The sequence below is a fragment of the Odontesthes bonariensis genome, chromosome 9 (genome assembly GCF_027942865.1).
Source record: "Odontesthes bonariensis isolate fOdoBon6 chromosome 9, fOdoBon6.hap1, whole genome shotgun sequence".
NCBI classification, from domain to species: Eukaryota; Metazoa; Chordata; class Actinopteri; order Atheriniformes; family Atherinopsidae; genus Odontesthes; species Odontesthes bonariensis.
In genome coordinates this window covers 28,769,017-28,789,251 of record NC_134514.1, presented here as the reverse complement: position 1 = coordinate 28,789,251, position 20,235 = coordinate 28,769,017, and the positions used below count along the sequence as shown (strand labels likewise).

General features: G+C 39.9%; 2 protein-coding genes across 5 annotated transcripts in view; both read right to left on the bottom strand.

The window, feature by feature from the left end:
• Positions 1-16,985, bottom strand: part of LOC142388547 (apolipoprotein A-I-like) — a 282,451-nt gene extending 265,466 nt beyond the window's left edge. The window contains exon 1 of the mRNA XM_075473942.1: positions 16,981-16,985. The gene's annotated coding sequence lies outside the window, so the exon portion shown is untranslated. The remainder of the gene's footprint in view (positions 1-16,980) is intronic.
• Positions 1-20,235, bottom strand: part of lsamp (limbic system associated membrane protein) — a 605,659-nt gene that overhangs the window by 45,045 nt on the left and 540,379 nt on the right. For all 4 annotated transcript variants that reach the window (XM_075473938.1, XM_075473939.1, XM_075473940.1 and 1 more), the window contains one exon: positions 5,843-5,968. In XM_075473938.1, coding sequence (XP_075330053.1) covers positions 5,843-5,968 — 126 coding nt within the window. The remainder of the gene's footprint in view (positions 1-5,842; positions 5,969-20,235) is intronic.

The following is a 20,235-nucleotide window of genomic DNA, read 5'->3' as shown; positions in this document are numbered from 1 at the left end:
TGCCGAGGTCTCACCTGTTTGAACATGTTTTTATATTTCATCTTATAACTGCTGCCAAGTGTGCTTCTCCCCCGCGGGATTGCACCTAAATGAAATAAATGAATGGGTTACCATTCAAGCAGTTTTCTCCTGTAATATTATTATGATTGCAAAGGACTACATTGAAACTTACGCTTTTGTAGCTGCAGCGGTGCACTTATTTCTAAAAACGTGTTGAAACTCGCCGGATAAGCGCATTAAGATTTCCAATTCGAGGTTGGTGAAAAACTTAGCCCACTTCTTCCCTGTTGCCATGGTGACTCGTCGAATCGGGGCTGATTGATGCTGACTTTTTAAAGTTGTGAAGCACGAGCAAAACTCAAGGTGAAACTACTCACAGTTGACTCAATTCACTCAAATTAGCGTTTCTGGAACCGAAAACTCAGAGTTTTCTATCTCAGAGTAAATCAACTCAGAGTTCAGGAATAGACTCAGAGTTTGTTGAACCTGCTTTGTGAAACGAACCCCTGGGATAGGCTCCATGAACTTTTTGATACCAAGTCCAAGAGCTAACCATACCCTACCTAAAGCTAGACGCTGTTTCCCACAGGTAAAATGTACCCAACACTGCTTCTGTGGACCACGTGTCCTCTCCTGCTGTCAGTGAGTGTGGTCAAAAGAACATATTTAATAAGAGAGATAAGAGATGGATGAATTGATTTTGCTTGTCCTGTGGTCTCTTGTAATCACATTAAAATGAATAGAGCTGATTACAGCCAATTCTTCTACTTTCAAATTCTCTAGCAACTTCTAGAGCAAATTTCATAGCAACTGTGGCACCTCTCACAGCAGGGTGCTGCCTTCCTAAGCCACAGCAAATCACAGATGAAAAATAAGTCTGGCACAGTGCTGTGGTTCAGGCTTGGTTAGATTCAAGTAAATAAATATGTAGGTGTAGGGAAAGACTGCAGTTCAAACTAAGCAGTTGAAGCTTTTTAAAGCCTCAAAACGTAAAAGTATATAAGTGACAGCAAAAACTACAACAAAACATAATTAGCTGTTTCTGAAAATTCAGTGATCTGCTTCATTTGGACTGTATCATTATGCTTTGCTCTGATTTAACTAGGAGTGACCAACCAACCCAATGATTGTCATCAGATTCTTATTCAAATGCTGCAGTTGTCCTGATTGGTACAATAACTTTGCCAACAACTCAATCCCAAAACTCTTGGGGCAACAAAGAGAAAAAATACTCATATGCCCAAAACTGTAACTGGTTTCATTCCACTTTTGATATATTTAGATTCTGCCTACACCGAGGAAGAGAGAAACACATTTTCAGTCCTCTGTGTGTCTTGTACCTGTAGCTAACCTGACAATAAAGGTGGCTTTGACCTTAATGCCTACCTTTATGTCCACGTAGGATCCCAAAAGTCATAAATGATTTGGAAACTAGAATGTCAATGATTTGGGGTTGGGAAAACTTCATGGATGCTGGTCTCCAGTCATAAATTCTTAGATTTTTCTAACTGGGCCTTTCTCACACATCCTGTCCAAGGTGTAACTGTTGAGCCTTCACTGCACACAACTCCAGACACAGATGCCGGTGTCACTCCTGCACTGACAGAGAACTCAGCCTCCACTTTTTTGGAAAGCCTGAATGAGGAAAGGTGAGCAACCACGGCATAACAAGGGCATTTGTTTTCTTCGCAATAGTGTGCAATCTCAGTGTGAGAAGGGCTAATGGCACCATAGTAATGCAACTATTGCTCATGCCAATATAAACGTAAGCTGAAAAGACATTTATAGTTTTGAGAGGTTAATATTCACACAGTTGTAATTCATCTGATACTTTTTCCACCTTAACAAGCACCTTTTGTCTATGCTTCGAAAAGTCAGCATCCACTCTCATAATTCAGAATGTCCTGCCTTGTTGTCTGGGTTCATGCTCTGCTCAGTCTCAACACAGCAGGTCCAAAACCTTTGCTTCGCAAATTTTTCCATCAGCTTTCCAATTCGGGGAAAGCCATGCTTTTCAACCCCATAATTCCTTCATTACAGATGCTCGGTTGTAGCTCAGTGAGGTGAAAGTAATAACCTATCTGACGTCCCCTTTCAATGACAAACACAAGCACAGTCTTTGATAGTCAAAATGTGCACTAAGTTTATCTTTCAAGCTCTCTGGCATTCCACTTTATCATTAATGAACCAAATATGTTGGTTATAATCTAACTAGTTTTGTTGTAACCAACCCAAAGAGTCAAGAATATTAGAATGATGGTGCAGTCCTGAGTGTTAGCTCGGATGGTCTCGTAGAAACAGATGACGGCATTAATCAATGGGGACACCCCAAGAAGGTCTGTTATTAACTATCCAATTAAAAACGCCTCAGGAACTTAAACAGGAGGCATAATTTATCACTCATGTAATTTGAAGTACCCCGTGATGGATTGGCGACTTGGGTGTACCCTATCTTTTGCCCAATGGAAGCTGGGATGGGCTTCAGCCCCCACAACCAAGAATAGGACAAATATTTCTAAAAACCCTTGAACAGTATTCCCTGTTGTGGATCATTTACTTTTACATTGGACATTGTGTTCCAGATTATAGGTTTTCTAAACTTGTTTGCAAGGTATAGATGAGCATCCCCTGCAAGATGGATATCCAACTCATATGAGTGTTTCCACATGCACAAGCAAACATCATTCTTAAATGTTGCCTTCACCAACTCACAAAAAGGAAGGAGGGTAGATGGAAGGGTGCTTTCCACAAGAAAGATGCTTTCAAAAGTGGCGTGCAAGGTTGACCTTCAGACACAATTTAGTTGATGAAACAATAACTGACTTTACGAAAACACTACTGTCACTTCCATGCTGGGCTTAGAGAACCAATGATTTTTCTTGGGTTTGAAATCAAATTTACTTTGTCAGGGCTAAAAAATAATCATGGTTGGGCCAATAGACGTTCTTTTCACAACACCACTGTCAAAGTAATGGGCGCCATTTTGTTGGTTGCCTTTGTGAAATGTCAACACTTTCTCACTCCCTGATTAGGTTTAGACGGAGAAGTCACCCGCTTGAGGTTAAAAGTCCTAACTAATTGGTTAGGTTTCAGAAAACATGATGGTTAGGACAAAAATACATTGTTTGTACTACACTACCATCACTATGCTACTTAACATTTAGTACTTGACATTTCACAAGCATTTGCTCTTATTATATCTCGAGGTCACACATTTTCTCATACATAATTATGGGTCATTTTTCCCTGCTTTGTTGTCATTCATCCTGCGGATTGTTATCTCATGTGGGCTGAGGAAGATGAGATTAAATTGGCTGCTGTCGCGCTTCTATTTTACTAATGATACATTCAATATGTCCACATGATAAGGTTTGGGTTAAGATAAAAAACGATAATTGAGGAATGTAAGCATGCAGTGGTTAGGAATAAAGAATAGTATAGTTTCTGAGGAGCCTCATACAGACAAAACTACATGTAATGTGAATGTGTTGTGGACTTTTTTTGTATTGTTTTAATGTTTGCTTGGCAGTATGAATGCCAGAGAGTTTTCACACATCAACGCATCTCAACATGTGCACAAATCAACAATCTGAATATGAATATTCATACGCTCAGGCAAGTGTGAACTTCTGCCAGACTTTTGGCACCTCGATCGCTGACACATACTCGTGTCGCAGTACATTCACTTGACTTAACTTAGAGGTTTTCTGTACTGATTGCAGAAAAACAAATAATGAAAAACATGGTGTGTACGGTCATCTTTTAATTCCATTACCTGTGAGGGACCGTGATGATGAACAAATGAGTAGTCTCAGTCCAGTGTAATGAGCTTTTAGTGCTAGCAAAGATCCCGTGACACTACTGTTCTGGTTGAATGGATGTTTGGACCGTGCACTGATGGATGCTTGATAACTTTGTTCAGACAGAACTCCACCAAGTACATGATTTTGACGATCCAGTGTTTTTTTTTCTTCCCCCCTTTCATCTCTCAAGATATTGGAAATTCTGCTTTTCAGTTGAAGATTGCCACTAAATCTGTCCATTACTGTATTGTGTGTTAAAGTATGGCAGTGGTGGTCTGACTCTGCTCTTCAAACAGCTTAAACAAAATTAGCAGAAGACTAAACTTGACACTTGAGTTGGACTGGTATTTTGTGCCTCATGAACATCTGTGTTCCCTGCAAACAGAGAGCCTCACAAGCTACGTGCAGCGGCGTTACAGACTAGGCGGGCGAAGACGTGAAGCGGTGAGATGACTGGCTGCCAGACATCATTATCTCTCCAAGCAGTTCCCTACACACTCCTGAGTTGCATTAGAATTATGGATTCCGCACAAAAAGACTCCCAACTAAACAACTACGAAAACAACTATAGAGCCATTGATTTCAAAGTACATTTGCTCCCATCTCAGGAGCCACATGTGTCCATGTCGATTTACAGGATTCAATCCTGCCAGGACGTTGAAGGGATTTTCCTTCAACCTCTTTGAATAAGTAAAGAACAAAGAATGTATTGTGGCCTACCCACGACTCCCTAAACAAAAAAAAGAGAAACTGAATTATGAAAAGGAAGGCTACCAAGAAAACAGAACTTACAGAGGTGTACATACTAATTCAGAGGCCATTCTAGCTTGAAGGTTGATATTCTATCCCTCTATAGACGTTTCTATCCATTTTCTAAGAACAAAAACTGTCCTAAATAACTAAGGGGCCTTATCAACATTAACTTTGTGAAACATCTGAACTTTGAGGACTGTGCATCAACTTCGTTAAAAAGAAAAATGGGCAAGAAGCTTTCACTTTTCACTACAGTTCAGGTGCACGCGGCTTGTAGGTTTAGGCAGAACAAATCATCCTACTTTTATGCATGTATGCAAAACAGGCAAACACACCGATCCAATTTGTTCAGCCTCCAGGTGCAGGAAACAGATGTATTTGATGAGACATGTCTGGGGTGCTCACAAAGTGATGCAGCAACTGATAAAGAGCCACAAATAGAGTGGCTTTCAATCAGCGCAAAGCTCTTATCAACGTGAGATTTTGTCAACTTGAGCATCTTCATCCATCAAGCGGGTAGAGACCCGCTTATCAGCAAATGGAGACATATATCTTTTCTGTGAAAGTGGGATTAAATCCCACAGCCGAGGTAACATATCTGCAGGATGTGCTTATATTTGAAATGATGCAACTACTTACACATGAAAACTTGTTCAAACTCATGCATCTATGCAGTATTTATGTGTTCACGTAAATACAACAAAACAATCATTTCTTTCCGTATTCACTGAAGAGGATGGGACATAAACAGTAAAGTGCTGGTTAATAAGCACAGTGAAGGTTAGAATCGAAGACCTAATTTGGCTCGATAGATTTATTTAAGGCTGTATAAATAACTTTTTATTTTTTAAATATTGACTATACAACCAATGTTTTACATGTACATGTATATGTACAAATAAATAAATAAGGTTTCACATGTTGTGAGGAGATAGTTATGTCAAGTTTCAACATAAAGATTTTTTTGTCAGGATTAGAAACTAGAGGAATCTTTATATGTTTTTAAATTGGATTTATAGATCTTTATCATTAAAGGACACTGGATATCCTACAGTTGCTGTGAAGAATGAGACAGTTTGAATGATGTGCAGTATTTGTATTAGGACTGTATGTTTAATTATTTTTTTGCACCAAAAACTCATGTTAAGTTACCTCAACATGACTATATATATATATTTTTGGGTTGCTGAGGTAACACTTTGAGCATTTCGATGGCGGTTTCTGGCACACTACCTGCCAAACATCCAGACTTGATTAATAATGAGCACTGATTGCACGATTCTTACCTGAAGGGTTAAGCAGCCTCCAATTGATTGCAGGGTCCGGCCTGCCGGTTGCCAAACAACTGAGCGTCACGTTGCTGCCCTCATTTACAATAATGTCTTCTGACACCTTGTAGATGTTGGCTGGAACTGCGGACAAAAGAGATTCAAGGTTGAGATTGCACTGATGGCAGAGTAATATATAATCTCATGGATATTTCACAGGTCACTCAGTGAAACACATTTTTCCTGAACAAAATGAGTATTTTCCAGTAGAAACTCTCCTCGTTGATAGCAAAAGCAGCTGCAGTTTCTTCTATATCATCCTCCATGCAAACTATAAAATGAGGATAAATGAGAACAAAAGCTTACTTTGACTCTCAGATGGAATGAGGAGTTGAGGAAAACTTTATAAAAACTTCATATTTATGCTGCTGCAGCCTTCAGGAGTACTTAACAGTAAACTTTCTCAAGCCAAAATCCAAATAGACAATCTAATCTCCTGCCCTGGGACCCGAGCTCATGAAAACAGATTGTTTCTCTTGTGATATGGGGGTCTACCAGACGCTTGGTGGTGATTCTGAGTTCAGACACTGACGCTGTCAGGAAGCAGGCTTTAATATGGAATTCAAAACTTATCGTGAAAGGTAGAATCCCCCGCATGTTTGTGTCTATGTGACACTGCTGTTCAAAGCAACCAGGAGCTGTTTGATCTTGACGCAACCCTTAATGATTAGCTTGCCTTGTGATCATCGTCTTCTCTGCACCCCCCACTGGCATCACTCCCATAAAAATAAACAGAAACCCCTAAGACAGGGAGCAGGCGTAGAAATGAAAAACTTCAGAGAAATTGTGAGAGTAAAGTCAGATTTGAAGCGAGTCGGTTTTTAAGACTATCATCCATCATGTGAGGTGCAGAGAACACAGATCACAGTTTTGACAAATCTTGGATGAGGTGGTTGGGATGGGTTAATGTGGATATTTGGCCAGAGAGACAAACCATGACTAACAGCTTTGGAATATGATGAATGTGCATCATACAACAAAAAGAAGTGTAACTCTCTTCAACACTTATAAGTGAACTTACTGTTCCAGTTTTAGGTATTGAATGCGCATGATGTTGTCATTTATTTGGGCTCAACGCAATTTAGGCCACATTGCTCTCACATAATCCTTTACTCATTTCCAACAGTTTATAGAAACATTAGTGTTTCTCAGGGCGCCATGTAGTTACCCTACCCTGCATAAATCAGTGTCTTATTAACCAGTAAAGAAGTCCAAAAGCCTGTAGTTGAAGGATGGAAAGACGGTGGCAGAATGCATCACTTGTTGTCCATCTGTTAGACCTGAGTTCAACCACTCTAAGCCCATTGATATATAATTAAACTTTACTGGAAAGGCAGCTTTCCTGTTCCATTCTTTTTTTTTTACTTTTGTTCTCACACATTTACTATGGTTACATGCACAGCTGAGTCAAGCTACAGTTATAGCTCAACATGGCCAATGTCCTTGTCCACGTGAACATGCCCGAGGGTGGAAACAAGTTATCATCCCAAGTTTGTCTGACTCAGCAATGCTGCGGCCTGTATGAGAAAATGTTCAAGACATTCTGACACTTCTGACTTTCTCTTTGGGAGATTATTGTACAGGTAGATATAGCTAAAATCACCGGCCAGACGTATTTCCATTACTTGAATGGTGATTTTTGTCTGATGATGCCATGGTTATGAAATCAGGATTTTATTTGAACGGGGCAATGGTCTGGAAATGCTTTAAGAGTTCAGGAGTTTATACATTGTCTTCATGGGATGGTTTTCTTTCTTAATTCCTGATGCTTTTAACTGCCTGACATAGCAGTAAAGAAATATGTAAATAGGAGCAGCTTTGTTGGGAATTTGGCTCTATTGTTATAAACTTATGGTTGAATGTTTGTACAAAAAGATATAAAAAAATATAATCGGTATTGTACAGTATGTATATATATATATATATATATATATATATATATATATACACATATATATATATAGAGAGAGAGATAGATAGATACTGAACGGTTTCTTTTAATCCAAATTTAAACTGATTTCCTTCATATATCCATATATCCAAATAAATCCATATGTATGTAGATAGCCATTACTATTTTGAAGTCTATGTTTGAGCATATTTATTAAATCCACAGATCTAAATTCAATCCCATAGACCCCACCCCCAGTTTGGAGAGTTTAAAAGCCTCTGCTTTGCTTTGCGTTATCGTAAGAAAGAGCTCTTTCTTCACATGGGTACATTAGCCACCAAGCATAACAGAGTGAGCACTTCCTGTGGTGGCTGACTAAGCTCAGCCTGCCAAAGACTATGATAATGGACTTTATTGAGTCCACCATCACCTCCTCCATCACCATTTAGTGAGATGCTGTCAATGCCAAGGACAAAGACAGATTGCAGCATTTTGCTCAATCTGTTTAGGAGATGATTGACTGTTATCTGTCATCTCTCCAGAACTTGTTTGCCTTCAGGACCCTGACGCCGGCAGGAAATATTGGTTTGACTTTTCCCGCAACGAGAACAAACACTTTGAGACAAAACCTCACACTACAAAAATATTTGGTCTAACTGTAGTTGTCCTTTAGGTCAAAGGACACAAACACATGACGTCATATCAACCCCCCTTTATGGGTCACTACAGCAACCCATTCTCATTCCGGTCAGTAAAATACTGCCATTTTGTTAGGGTGCTTAGGTTTCTCTGTGAGGCTAGCAATATATGTTTTGGCACTGGTACCCTGCCAGCAATAATACATTCTTACAGCAAACTCTCCAACGTTAATCTGGAGCAATAACGCATACACACAAATCTCATAAGCAGGCAGGAAAGGAGGTGACGGAATGTAATAGGACGAAGAATCATGAGATCTGAATTAATTTCGGGACAGTCATATTTCTCCACTTACTTTCTGTTTCCTTCTTACTCACAGTTGAATTTAGATTCATGCACTGGTCGGTTAGGTTTAGGCAATGCAATTTCATGGTAATATTCAGGCCCTAAAACTACTTAGCTAGCTTTCGGAAAGGGTTGTGTTTTGCTTTGAAATACAACGCATCTTAACGTTATTCGAGTGTGTTGGACAATGATGCAGCAAACACTGATTTTGCCATGTGATGCAGAAGGCTTCTGTCTCACTGATATATGACACAAAGGGCTCATAACAGAGCAGCAGTATGTGATGCAGTCGGAGTGAAAAGGGGCTGACATTGTGACATTTTTAGCAGTCCAACCTCATATCAACCACATATGAAAAAATGTGTTTTTAATCTATTCAGACCGAATGCGACATATAGGTAAAACTATTGTGATGTTTAGAGAGCATTACAGGTCTGAAGAGGTTAAAGATTAAGATGTCAGTTGCACCTTTATGAACAGTAACAGACTTTTTCCAACTCTCCACAATTGCTGTCAATTTGTCCATAAGCATAAAAACACATGAACTGCAGAACTACATCATGTGGGAATTCATATGCAATCTAAAGCTGATGGGACTTGTGTTGAATTGAAATAAAGCTGCCCCATTCCTCCATACAGACGGTGTTTTTCAAGAAACAATATTTCAATGTTTATTTCCCCTGCTAGGTTATTATTGAAGCCTTGTCCATGCACCACATCCCTAACAGCTCTACCACAACTAACATCTTTTTCTCTCTGTGTCTCTCTCTCTCTCTCACACACACACACACACACACACACACACACACACACACACACACACACACACACACACACACACACACACACACACACACACACACACAATCACAAGATCCCCCAGTAACTCATCTCTCTAATACCAACTGCCAAGACAGTCACAATCATGTCACCCAGCATTTTAAATGGAATCATCCCGATTCATTGCTGTAGTCAAATGGCCAAGCCAAAATGTAGAAGTGTTCTTCAGATAAGGTGAGATGGAATGGAGGATGTTGGGGTGGGGGCTCTCAATTGAGGTGACAAAGAACTCAATCCCCCCTCCCTTCCTTTTTATTTTTTAAAAACTTCAAAAACAATCAATGTGAACTTGATTGGGGAAGCTGATTGGTTGAGTCAGATGTGTGACTGAAGAATAAATACTCATCAGTGAAGATAGAAATGGATCAGAGGGGAAACAACTACTCATACAGTGATAATCTCATCACCTCTATAAATAGGAGGAGGAGGGGGGGGGGGGGGGCGTAAGGAGCGGAGATGAGAGGAGCAAAAAACAACAGGGGATATGTGCGAATGACATTTCAGCTCATGCAGGCCTGGTGTCCAGCTGTCAGAGATGAAGGGGGAGGACGGGTAAGAAAGGAGCGAGCAGTAAACAGGGGTCAACCTTCTAGGAATAGTGGTGGAAAGTGCATCTAGTTGAAAAACACTTCACATCTCCAGCTGCAGAGAGAAGGAAATCCATAGAGATGCAATGCACATTGTGCTAATGTTTACCCAATGGCGTACGCTAAAACCACCCATATTTGATTTCACAATCACTTCCAGTGCAGAAATTGCTCTGTGTTTAATACTCTTTTAACTCATCTGCATCATCCATTTCCATCCATAATCAAACAAAACAAGCAACTAGTGACAGTAGCATTTTACTTTCTCCTTAGCATATTTTCTCATAAAAAGAATCCAAAATAATAAATGGATAGATAAATAAATGAACATAAAAAACATGGCTTCCTGTCAGCTAATTATCTCCTACTGCCAGGTCTTCAAAAATAATAAATCTCTGATAAAAAATAAATACAATGACCTCGCTTTCAACTCTTCTCTTACTTAAAGCTTCAAAGACGAAAAAACCAAACAAGAAGAGTGAAATAGAGCCAGGAGAATCATAGAAGAGAAATGAAAGAGGAATGTCTGAGTGTTTTGCTGGTTTCTACCTCATCTGTGATTGTGAATAGTGAAGACAGGGAGCAGTAGAACGAGAGAAACAGAACTGCAGGCAGTTCCTTAGTCCATGTAATAAGATATTCAGCAAGAGGAGGATCAGTGGTGACAGGTATGCACCGGATAAACAATCAGGGTGAGTGCAGTTCATTGTCTATGTCCAAAGCTAGCTGTATCAAATATTTAATTGTATGCCTGTGTATGACCTCAAGCTCTCATTTGGTGTGGAGATGAGCAAAAACAATTCTATCTATCTCTACTGAGATGTCATTTTAGTACATTACCAATAAACGATGATGATGGCCTGAGGGTATATATGAAGAACTTTGATTTTAATAATGTAGTTCTTCTATAGCATGTGAAGCGTGCTGTGTCAAACATTATGCCAATCAGAAATACAAAGTCTGGCTGAGTTGGGAGGAACCAAGGAACCAAGAAACGTGATCTTTGACAGATCTTTCGGGCTGAGAGTCATTTTTATTGTAAATGAAACAATGAGGAGTTAGTACTGGGGGGAGAAGAGTTGGATATCCGCAGGTGTGGGAAGGACAGCCAGGGCTAAACTGCCACACCACACTGGGAACCGTGAACCCTAATGTCAAATCCATCATTACTTCTAAGTGGGCCGCCGGGAGTCTTCCAGTGGAGGTCTAAGAATGTCATTTAACTGCAGGAAGCCCGTTGCACAACAACAACCACTGCAAGTCACCTGATTTCTGGAAACGGCCTTCTGTGGCAAATGGGGGAACAAACGAGAGGACCGGACGGTGGCAGATACTGCCTCAGGAAATGCTGAAGGTTGAAGCCCTGGGTAAAGCCATGTGCGACAGACCAGTGACGCACCAGGCAGGGAGACCCTAGATATGATATATCCAGACAACAGGCAGGCTTTGATACCTGATGTCAATACTGCAGCGCTGCAAATTTGTAGTTATTGGAACCGTCCAAGTCATAGCGCAGCATTTCAGAATGAAAATGGTAGCGGCAAGCAAAAGACAAATAAATAAAAAAAAAAAAAGAATTACGAAGGCATCACTGTTGAGTGTTGCGGCAAAAGTGGATGTCAATCGCAGATGAGACAGAAACAAGCATAAATTATTGGAACAATATTTATTGGCCACAATTACAGCAAACTCTCTGTGAAAGAGCACTTCAAGATCATAAAACATCTAACTTGTTCTACTGCTGCCTGCACCTGCCCTACATCTCAATTTAAGACTTCAGGAACTTTCCCCCTCTCCTGCTCTGTATTCCTCCATCTCAGAACTCCATTTTCTTATAATAACAGCTGTTGTATTCTCTAATGTAACAAAAACCACACCAACAGTCCTCTTTGCTCCATTTGAAATGCAGGCGTATTGGCCATGAAATTAGTCTCTGAGCAAAAGCAGGAAAGGCAGCAGGTAATGCAGGATGAAACTTCGCCCACCTGGACTCTTTCAGATGGCTTTATATTCAAGCTAAACTGTTCATTACAATGCAAGGATTACTGTGCCAAAGTCCATTCCGGTCTTAAGAGACATACAAGAAACAGGATGCAACCAGGCAGCTTTGGGCTTTCCCTGTGGAATTCATTGTCGGCCAGTCATGGTGTGGTCTAAAACAACACAAATGACACATTTGAATCAGAGTCATAATGAAAGAACACTGCATCCCACAGTTTTCCCTCAGTTTAAAGGACTTTAACATCAAATTACACCTAATTTTACAGCGGTATGTCATTTATATTGTAAATGGTTTTGTGTTCAAATTTGACATGTTTTGTATTTCCCCCTTTGGGTTTAACATATAACCTCTGGTGGCTCTCAATGTGACATTTGTCGTAGTGATGTGGCAGCGAACACAAAAGGGGAGTTCTATTATGCTCAGCTAATTTGAGTCCATTAGAAGATAATCACGAGAAAGCATTCCAAGCTCTTTCGCTTTTAGCTTTTTTTCGCTTGCAAGCTTTAGTGCCAATTACCTGCTTTGTATAAAGAAACTCAGCTCAAACAGGTTGGCTGCTGTCAAAACTAAGAGAGAATTAAGTTGCTTTAAACAAGCACCCACTGTGGTTAAATGCAGGTGTGTGTTTGCGTCAATGCTTGTGGCAGCTTGTTTTAGGCCTTTTTGTGCATGTACACTTGAATTAATCTTCCTCTTTGGATTTGGCCATTTAAAATGAAGCTGAAGGAGGAGAAGCGGGTGAAATCCGTGCTTATGTAGACATTTTTGCTCTATCTGCTGGAAGAAATTTACACCTTTGCACATAATGCTACAAAATAAAAGCATTTTGAAAGTAATGAAAAAGGAAAAAAGTAATAAGAAGAAGATAAAGGCGAGAAAGGAACAAATTCTATTTATCACTGTAGCTAATCTTTAAATGTCTGCAGTGTGCTTCGGTTGATAAAAAAAAATCTCTAAGCCTGGTGGCTGAACTGCCGCTCTGCTGAATCACACACATGCACCCACCCACACACACACGCATGCTCACACACTAAGCACAGCCATTTTATACTGTGTTGCTTAGACTGTAAATCCCCATTACAATATGAGTCATTGTTAAAATCCGAGTTTGATCCCTTCAGTTATTCAAGTCGACATTGATACTCAATTGGATGGCAAGATAAATCTGCATTACATGAGTGGCACATGTACAAACTTGAACACACATGTTGCCTGTGCTGTCACATCTCCACACGCAAAACACAGGGACCCCGTTCTCATTGGATCAGGGTGTGTTTTCCGCAGTGACACATATACACTTCCTGTGAAGTGGGCTTATTCCTCCTGCAGGAGAAGAAAGTCATGCGACCTGGCAAAGCCACTGGGGCCCCTCCCTGCCCCCCCTCCCCCTACACACTCGTAGCTCTTGCAAATATTGAACAGAAGAGGGAAAGGTAGATGAGACAGGGGATGACAGGGAAGAAGGCGCCAGCTTTCCTACATTTCATATGTAGCCATCAGCACCAGCAACACTTTAAAAGCCAAGACACTTGGGAAACTTTCAAAGGAAGCACCGGATGTGAGACAGATGTTACGGCCTGCCGAAGGCGTCGATGGAAGCCAGGGAGGCAAAGGAGGCTCTTTCTATATTCTGTTCTTTTTTTTTTAAAGGAGAAACATTTTCCATGTTTGAGGCTATCACATCTTATAAGGAGATGTTTTTTCCCTCTATATTCCAAGTTTTTTATTTTTTTTTTCAATGTGGGACCCAAGAAGGGCAGCAACTCGTAAATCACATGAACATTTAATTGGTCCTTGCACCGACAAAGGGAAAACAGGGCTTGGAAGGTAGAAAGGTGTGATCGCAGTATTTGCTAACAAGGTCTCGCTTAGGCAGCCAGGAAGGGTCAAAGTGGAGAAAATGCAACCTGTCATATCTTATTTTCATAAAAGCACCTCATGGCAGCCCTTTCCCATTGGAAAATATGTATTCTCGATGAAGTGTAGTTTTTATCTCAACGAGGCCTTCATAAATCCATTGCCTCTTCTGGAACCAAAGCTATGCTTTAAGCTTAGCTTCCATAAAGTGTGGAGGACTTGTCAAAAAGGCAAGGCAGGTTCTAAATTAGAGGTCATAAGAAGATTTAGAGGTTCACTGTAACATCTAGCTGATGATAATGAGAAAAAAAAAAAAAAAGGCTAGACACGCAAAGTCCAGTGTTTGTTTTTTTTCTGCTTTCTAATACCACTCCCTGCCCTTTCCTCTCCCATTTTCAAAAACCATTCCTCATTATGTCATCTTGCCTACACAAGGGTCATTGGAGACCAGAAGCCTTTCCAAAACCCATATACCTATATGCGGCTGATTGTGAAACCAACATCACCTCTGCTTTCTTCTCTAAAAGCTTCTTCAAGTCTCCAACAGTACAGCTGGTTCAGCAAAACCACGGATCTTAATGAAGGCTGTTGTGCTGATCAGTTTGTTCTTTTCAGATTTTCCCTTCTTGCTTTCAGTATGATCTTTAGAATATCATTACAATTAATGTCATTAATTTTACCCTTAAATTAATACACTAATCATGCTCGCAGGATTTAAAGCCAATACAAACATCATTTGAAGATTGATTTGATTTTAGTCTTTTTCATCAAGGGAATAGAATGCAAATTTTGCTAAATTGTTATAAAGTTAATATGCAGGGGCTGTGTTTGTTTAGACTGAACAAGCTTTACAACATATTTTCTTCAATAGAAAATAAATATTTCTCTAAGAGAAACCTAAAGTAAATCTGGAAGTTCAAAGCCACAACTTACTGTTTCTTTGTTCACTCAAGCATTAAGAGGGGTCCACCAATTTGCAGCGTGACTTACTGTGGCATTCAGATGGCATTTCAGTGCAATTCCCCAGACCCTCAGAGGCCCTCAAAGATGTTCTGTGGAAGTCAAACTAGCAATCAGCACTTCCAAATCAATACCTGATTTCCCTCGATTTGCCACCATTTTATTAAAGTGCACTCCACAACGTGATGAGTAAGAGTGTTTATCTGTGTGGACGAGTGTGTGTGTGTGTGTGTGTGTGTGTCTGTGTCTGTGCGTGACCATTAGAACTTCAAATCTCTCTCCACACTAGAGTATGTGAGACTACGAGGTTAGTTAACATTAAAGGGGCAAAATTTATGGAAACTTTTGAATGTCTGCAGTCAGAACCAACCCACCAACTCGTAACAAAAGCACAACCGTTGCACTGAATAGATTTCACTCAGTGAGCTGTTCAGATTTGAATTCAAAACATTTGTCACAGAACAAGTTTAGTTGGCCTCCTCCCTCTTTATCTCCAAAAAACTTTAAGTTCAGATAAAGCTGTATTCACTGTACCACGGAAATGGGAAGCTGAAACTTTTTTGTTCTTGGATTTTGCTTTATTAACATCAAATCTCATTGGTTGTAGAACCCAATGCACTTAAAAAATAAATAAATAAATATATATATATATATATATATATATATATATATATATATTTATGTATTAGGGCTGGGCGAGTTAACTCGTTATTATCGCGTTAACTCGCTAATTATTTAACGCCGATAAATATTTTATCACACATTAACACAGGTTTTATTATTTTTTTATTGTTGTAAAAGTCTGTTGCTCTCTGCTGTGGAGCCAGAAAAGAAAGGAATTGGAGGATCCACCAAACATGGAGAAGGGTACGGAACTTTTACTCGGCCATTTTCATTTTAAAGTTCTTCCAGACAGTGGAGTCGACAGAACCAAAGTCATCTGTAAACACTGCCAAGTTGAATTGTCTTCTCACCGTAGTAGTTCCAGTCTAAAATATCACTTAAAGGCAAAACACACAATTGATACCAGCAAGTCATTCAAGGAAACAGACAGTGGAGCGAGGCTTCTACATAAAAACTACATAAAATTGCTGATGTTAAAAGTGTGTTTGCACAACAAATGTTATGGCACTTTCATTCATATGGCAGCACATTTAAAATAAAACTAAATGCTAAAAGCTATACACTACTTTTGAATTCATTTTTGGATTTTGGGTACAAATGCAATTAATCCATATTAATCAGGGAAATCATGTGATTAATTAGATTCAAATTTTTAATCGTTGCCCATATATATATATATATTTATATATATGAGCCAATAATGTTGTACTAGAACTTTTTCTTATGTTTTGTATCCCAATATGATTATTCATCCATCCAACTATCCATCCATTTTTCATACCTACTTCATCCAATGAGTCACCTGGGAGCTGGATCCTATCCCAGCCACCATTTGGCAGGAGGCATGTCGCCTTATCCTGACAAAGATATCTGACTTTTTAATTAGTGTTTTTTCATTTTTCACCAGCTGAAAGTTGGAATTTCTGATTTACGATTTGTCATTCAATGCACCCCGAATGCAGCATTGGTAACCCCTGTTTCAGAAACAAACCACGGTGAAATATTGTCCATTTAAGCAACAGCTCCTAATGTCAGCTGCTAAACACAGGAATTGAGTGACTGAGTTTTCAATGGTTATCGTTATTAATTGGCCGGAAGTCATTTAGTTCTGCAGTTCATGGTTTCACGACTTGGGCCAGTCAAAGATATGACTTGTGAGGAGAATGTGGCCACAGGAGGAATTGGGAATGTAAGTAGACTATAATTAACAGTCAAGTATCTTTCTATCAGTTTGGTGTTTGGTCTGAGCTCTCAGGGAATTTACTGTAAGCTCTCTTATTCCCTAATTATGCCCTCCAAAGGTTATTTACTAATAAAGATCTCAAGAAAGGCAGACCATGAGGAAGAGAAGGGTGGAGTTGTGTAGGTCACTCTGCACCAGTACAATGATTCGCTTGAACAGAGGTGTAAATTAATGGATAAAAAAGGAGCTGCTGCACTGTGTCTCTGTGTTATTTTGACCAAAGCACATCACAGATATTTAATTAGGACCCCAGGAAATTTTTGTCAGCTTGTGAAAAAAAAGGGCACGAGATGTTCTCTGTAACTGTGACATGCAACGAAGATTCTTTTTTTTAGTCTCATCACTCTAATAACTAAAGTCCTGTACACACTCTGCAGGAACAAAGAAATCTGTTGTTGAATGACAAAGAGTTTTTCTTGTGTGGCGTCCGACAACTATTGTGTGATCGGTCAGAAATTTGAAGTGGGTGTGGTTAAATGCGAAAAAGCAGAAATGTTGTCATTCCCACTTTTCCCCCTGGCGCGGAAGGTTATACAGTAATGGATAGTTTTCAGAATCAGCTGCCCGAGACGGTGAGGAGGTGCAAAAATCTATATAACACATCATGTACGGCATATAAAGATGTGCAAATGGATAATAATTTGTGGAAAAGATGACTGGCTGGCTATCCTCTAGTGAGCCCTCCAAATAAATAGTGAATTCTAAATCGGGTTAAGTGATTAAATGTGCGGACAACCGGAAGAGTGTCTAACTCTTTGTGAAATAGAGAAGTTGGAGGTGATCAGGTTCATCTTTGCAGGCATATTTCAAAGGCGGCAGCGTGTGCGTTCATGTGCCAGACTACATGCAGCACATGCAGCTCTATAGGGATGTCACTTTTGGCACTTACTACCGTGCTTGAAGTTAACAATGATAAACTAAGCCTCAGTAAAAATTCTTTTCCTGAGGGTTGTTTGATTTTGTCCTTATTTTAGTCTCGGCAAACAGTGTTCAGTATGTGCCTCTACAGTTAAATAAGAGCAGAAAGATCCCAGTCACTGTGGTATTACATTTCTCTACCATGAAGCTTTGAGTAAACAGTGTCACATTTTGAATTGGTTATTTTCTTGGGTTAAAAATAATTCTACGACAGATATGTTAATAACACCTTTAAGAAAAGACTGATGATCAACAGCTTCTTGGAAACTTAACACATTTAGCTCAAACCAGACCAACATGTCAGCATATTGCCTTAGTCTTCCTCAAAATAGCAGGTGCAACTTTACAAAGAGAATCTGAGAACAAAATGAAGTCTCAGCATAATTACTTTTGCTGGTAATTAGGTTTGCTTCAACATCAAAATGTAACGCCTAAGACATACATTTTGCCATGTATGAGGCACTTTATATGTGAGAAGTCTCATGCATCTATAACAAATGTCAAGACGAATATTCTTGAAGAGCAACATATTTCACATTATTTAATTCAAATTCTCTAACATTTCCCGATGTTTATTTGAACAGAAAAGGCCAACACGAACATGATGTCTTCCCCAGCGAAAAACATTAAAATCCCCCACCTACATTTGTTCTGTGTTGGTTGGAAGGACTTCTGTTTCAGACTAATTCTGACCAAGGATCCAATGCTAGGATCTGAGGAGTCTGGATGCTGCTTTTTAGAAGATTTCCATTGTGTGTTTGTCCTGCTGTAGAGGGGTCTCTGACACCAGGGGAAGTTTTTTTATATTAGGCAAGTGTGCTGGGTCTAAACCCACATACCCCAGCAGCATAAACGTCACCTGTCAGCCTCGGGGCTTCTAACATTGAGCTAAAAATAATAATAATAAAAAGACACTTTGATGGCTGAGAATCCGACATTTAATTTTATGGATATGCCTTCATCTTTCTGAGATGTGACACAGCAATAACCGGCTTACAACACTCCTTACTCTTGATCTACACAACACAGTAAGCACTTTAACGGTTTAGTGCCTGTGTGAGCACTATGCTGTTTGCAACACAGCACAAGTCTAGCCCAGGCTGTCAGAGGAAATTTCATGAGCTGGTTCTTTTCCTTCCTCAGTGAGGATAAGTGAGGATAAAGTGCTTGTTGGTAAATACAACCCAATATAAGCAAAATGGGGGGGCTGCACGTGGTGTGGTGGTTAGCACTGTCACCTCACAGCAAGAGGGTTCCAGGTTCAATCCCCGCCTTTCTGTGTGGAGTTTGTATGTTCTCCCTGTGTATGTGTGGGTTCTCTCCGGGTACTCCAGCTTCCTCCCACTGTCCAAAAACATGCATGTTAGGTTAATTGGTGTCAATAAATTGTCCCTAGGAGTGAGTCTAAGCGTGTGTGTGGTTGTGTGTCTCGTCTGTGTGACCCAGTCCAGGGTGTACCCCGCCTCCGCCTGATGACTGCTGGGATAGGCTCCAGCCCCCCCGCGACCCAACAGTTGGATTAAGCGTGTATAGAAAATGGATGGATGGCTGGATATAAGCAAAACAGAATTACATTTGAATTGATCAAATCAGGTTTGATCTTTGACCTTTGGTCTTTTCATTAAGTAACTGAGATAAATTTTTAGGTTTAGGATTCCCTAATTCCCTATTCTCTAAAGTTAAAATAAGGTCTATACAAGCGAGTCTGTCATATATTCGTCTAACCCAGTTGTACATTTCTAATTGAAAAAATAACAAGTTTACATCATCAGATCATTTTATAATCAGATATTGGTCAAAAAATGCTTCCGTAACAACTCCTAAGAGCCAGGAAGCATTTTTTTACCAATATCTGATTATAAAATGATCTGATGTTTTGGTCCTGTCCAAACCTTTCTGGCTTCTGGCGCCAAATTTTTGATACACTTGCAATGGTGCTTAAGATGGATTTCACTCCTGAGCCTTACACGGCCCTGTTTGGTTCCCCTCCACTTACAACACCTAATCTCCCTGTGACAAAGCGCCGGGTAATGGCCTTTACTACCCTATTGCCCAGACGCCTGATTTTGTTTAAGTGGAAACATGCTCTCCCCCCATCACACAACAGCTGGCTTAGGGAGGTCCTAACTCACATCAAACTAGAGAAGGTGAGATTCTCACTTGCGGGTTCTGGTAATGTTTTCAACAAAACCTGGCAGCCCTTTATTGAATATCTGGACAGAACTACTATTTACCCAGAAAGTGACTAGATGCCCCCCCCCCCCCTTCTTTTCTTGTTTCTTGTTTTTCTCTCTCCTTTTTCCGTGTTTTACTTTCGTTTCCTTAACTAACAGTGGGTGGGAAGGGACAATGGGTTACTAAAGTTCAGTCACTAAAGCCGTTCTGGCTTAAGTTAACCTGGTTGTTGTTTTTTCAGCATGACAATCCTCTTATTACCTTTTAATA